Here is a 3445-nt window from a genome sequence, read left to right as displayed (position 1 = left end):
CCACTACACTGAGAAGCCAGTTAAAAATGCACTTTCACCCTTTAATGACGAGGACAGATCATTGTGTCCTCACTGGGACACGGTGGGAACAATCATTAAGGTCAACGTACGTCAAACCACCCAAAACATCTAAAAATTGAACCAACACGGAAGATAAATATAACAGTTATGTTTTTAAAGACAAATAAATAAATGTTGCTAAAAACTGATGCAATTATACTCAGTAGACTCAAAATGTACCCAAAGAGCAGTGAACATTGCCTCCCTTTCAGAGCTTTGTACTCCATCTATTAAAGTAAAAATACCCAAAGAACAATAAATGATCCTTTACACCATAAACTGAATCACTCCTTAATCAAAGAAGCTAAGAGTGAGTTTTCATACAAACAAATGTTTGATTAAATTGCCCCCAAACTCTTGCTTAAAGGCAGCCGGAAAAATATGATGATCATTCATGAGTGTTGAATGTTCAGAAATAAAAAATGCAGTCCTGCCACAAAGAGTTGACCTTCTGTACAAAGCAAGGATAGAAGCACTCCTGAGCCACCAAAAAAAAGAACAGGTGTTGGCTGGTTTCTTTGTTAGCTACAAAGTGGGATAAGGAATAACACTCACTGTATTACAGAGTGCAGAAACCGAAGAGGTAGCTACACGCATCAGAAAGGAAACAAAGGAAGATGAAGGGAGAAGAGAATTTCCCCAGTGTTAACATCTGTTCCAGAAACCAGGAATGCTATAAGCCGGTGTTTAAAAAAGGAAGAGAGATTGAGAGGGGAGGTGGAAAGGAGTGAGGAAGCTTATTTGAAAGACTTAAGCTGCATGGTTACGTAAGTGATATGGGATCCTCTGAAACTACACTCTTTCAGTCAAAGTTATTCTGCATTAGCACCGTCAGACATCTCGCCCATGTTTCGTCCAACGGTTAGAGCTGCAGGCTCTCTCTTCTTAAACCTCATCCTTCCAGACATGCATACGCTGCACTCACTCACACACATACACATACTAGACATGCACAAAGGCATCTGTGCACTGGCATTCACCCTCTGGTTGTAATGTCCGTGTGTAGCTATTAAGTACAAAGGCTGTGTAAATATACACATGTAGCCCTGTGCGGTCTTGATGAGTTAAACAGGTGAAGAATGTGATGAAACTTTAACTCCAGAGTCATTCCTTTGCATCAGTCACTGCAGGCTACGTGGTGCCGTGTGTGTCTGTGCAACGAGTCTGACTCTCCAACAAAAACAGTTAAATAGCGAGCCCCTGCTGACAGAAAACCACCCAGGTGTATCTGAGTCATACCACCTTCCATTCACTTAAAGCTCTCTCTGTTTTCCTCTGTGTCTTTTTCTCAAATACACCTAATAACCTTGTCACCCTACCTGTATAGAACACACAAAAAAAAGAAAGAAAAATCGGATCCGTATATCAGCCTTACAGTCCTGTCTTCCTTCTGTGGGAGAGTGGAAGCTGTACTGTGTTCCTGTCTCTACTGCATCAGCATCAGATTGGTTTACAGCCAGCCTGGCACAGAGCTGGCTCACAGGGCGGCTGGACTCGGTTACCGAGGACCAATTTGCCATCAATACACAATCTGCGGATGACTCATTTGCATTAATGAGTTTGAGTAAAAGGCGACAAGCAACCAGAGGCATAAAGTAGACTGGATGATATTTCTCTGCAGTCGGTGACTGGCGGAGCAAAGATTTATTGTTTACAACGAACCTTGCCAGCTCTGCCTGGTCCTTCTCAGTCAGAAGCCTGCAGGTACTGCTCTGCAGTAATTACAGTGCCACACAGAGAAAATAATGGACAGAAAACAAGAACATGCTTTTGGAAAAACAGGCAGGTTATGGTCCTCATGGAAGATCAGCACTTTAGTCAGATTTTTGCTCACTAATACCTTACTGCAGTGTAAAAAAAACAAAGAAAAAAGAAGAGACGGAGCACAAGACAGAAATGTGAAGAGGGACTGTCACACAGTGAGAGATAGAGTACTACTCTGCCTTATCAGACGGCTCAGACAGGACAGTCAATAAAGCAGGTATAAAGCAGTCCAGAGGAGTAGGAAAGCATGCAGTGTGTTATACCGTTTCCCTGTGTCTGTATGCACAGGACATACATGTGTGCAGGGAGACTGTGTACACACAGTAGAAACACGCTCATCACCAGGTTTCCATGTGTGCCCCAGCACCCCTGACCATAGCATGACAGAAGAACAAGAAGAAGTGAGGGGGGCGTCTCAACCTTCCTGCCCCCTTCTCCAGGCTACACCTCCCCTCCTCACGCCAACCCCATCGCCCCACCCCACCCCTGACTACCCCACCTGTGAATATCCCAGTACCTTGCGCTTTTTATCCCGTGACCGACTCCTCTTTTTGGCCCTCTCCTCCTCCTTCTCTTTGCGCTCCTGCTCTGCTAGAGCTTCTAAATCCTTGTTCTTACGAAGATGTTTGGCCGCTTGTGCCATGGCGTTGGTAGTCGGGGTCTCGGTGGCGTTGGCGTGTCCAGATCTTACAGCAGTGGTTTGCGGGTCGACGGCACTGGCACTTTACCTGGCGTGGGCCAACACTAGCGCTGCCGCTGTGTGCTCCTCTATGGCCCTGCAAAGTGTGCGAGCGTGCTCACCCTCTGCCTCCTCCTCCTCTTCAGCAGTGCAGTCACACACACACAAACACACCGGCAGTCCTCATCCGTCTGCTGTGGGATGCTACTGCAGCGCAGCTCTCTTTCGCTCTCCCTCCCTCTCTCTCTCTCCCTCCTGCTTTGATGCTTGCACTCTCCTGCTCTCTCACTTCTTCCGTTCAATTCCTCTGCTCTCCTCCTTTCTGGTCTCCATTCGTTTCTGTGGAGAAGAAAAGGATAACAGCAAACAAACAGCTTTTCCTTCTTTTTCAGTTGTTTTCCTTCCCTACATCTCTCTTCTGTTCACTGCTTTAATGTATTGTGAAACTGCTTCGACCCACCCACCCTGACACACACACACACACACTAACATGTGCGCGTCAACAAAGATTAAAAAGGGATGAACTGACAGTCAGTTAAGAAATAGCTTGAGCTGCTTTAAATCAAAGTCAGCTCTTCCTCCTCACATTGCATTGATTTCGTTTCCTTTTCCAGCATTTAATTTCTCAGTGTCTCCTGGTCCTGCTGCGTATCCATCTGTGTAGGATCACCAGGTTGCACAGCGAACCCGTCGTCCCCACAGCCAATCACACCATCACTCATAAACATACACACAGTCCACGAAACCAGAGAAAAGAAAAAACTAAAAAACTAAAACATGCATGAGGGAAAAGCTGCCTCTTACTTGTTTACCTCTCTCTCCCTTTCTCTCTCTCCCTCTCTCTCTCTCTCTCTCTCTCTCTGCTCCCTCCTCCCTCTCCACTGTTCAGGCGCTGCAGCAGACAGAATTGGTACCCAAGCAAGGATGTTGGTGCAGTATGCT

The 3445-nt window shown here is 46.0% G+C and overlaps 1 protein-coding gene across 1 annotated transcript in view; it reads right to left on the bottom strand.

The window, feature by feature from the left end:
* Positions 1-2750, bottom strand: part of ank1a (ankyrin 1, erythrocytic a) — an 84712-nt gene extending 81962 nt beyond the window's left edge. Inside the window, exon 1 of the mRNA XM_013914074.1 lies at positions 2342-2750. Within this exon, the coding sequence (XP_013769528.1) occupies positions 2342-2467 (126 nt within the window). The 5' untranslated portion in view covers positions 2468-2750. The remainder of the gene's footprint in view (positions 1-2341) is intronic.
* Positions 2751-3445: the final 695 nt, after the last annotated feature.

Source organism: Pundamilia nyererei, unplaced genomic scaffold (genome assembly GCF_000239375.1).
Source record: "Pundamilia nyererei isolate P.nyererei 1_Seehausen unplaced genomic scaffold, PunNye1.0 scaffold00006, whole genome shotgun sequence".
NCBI classification, from domain to species: domain Eukaryota; kingdom Metazoa; phylum Chordata; class Actinopteri; order Cichliformes; family Cichlidae; genus Pundamilia; species Pundamilia nyererei.
The sequence above is the reverse complement of the archived record's forward strand: the minus strand, read 5'-3'. Positions and strand labels throughout refer to the sequence as shown.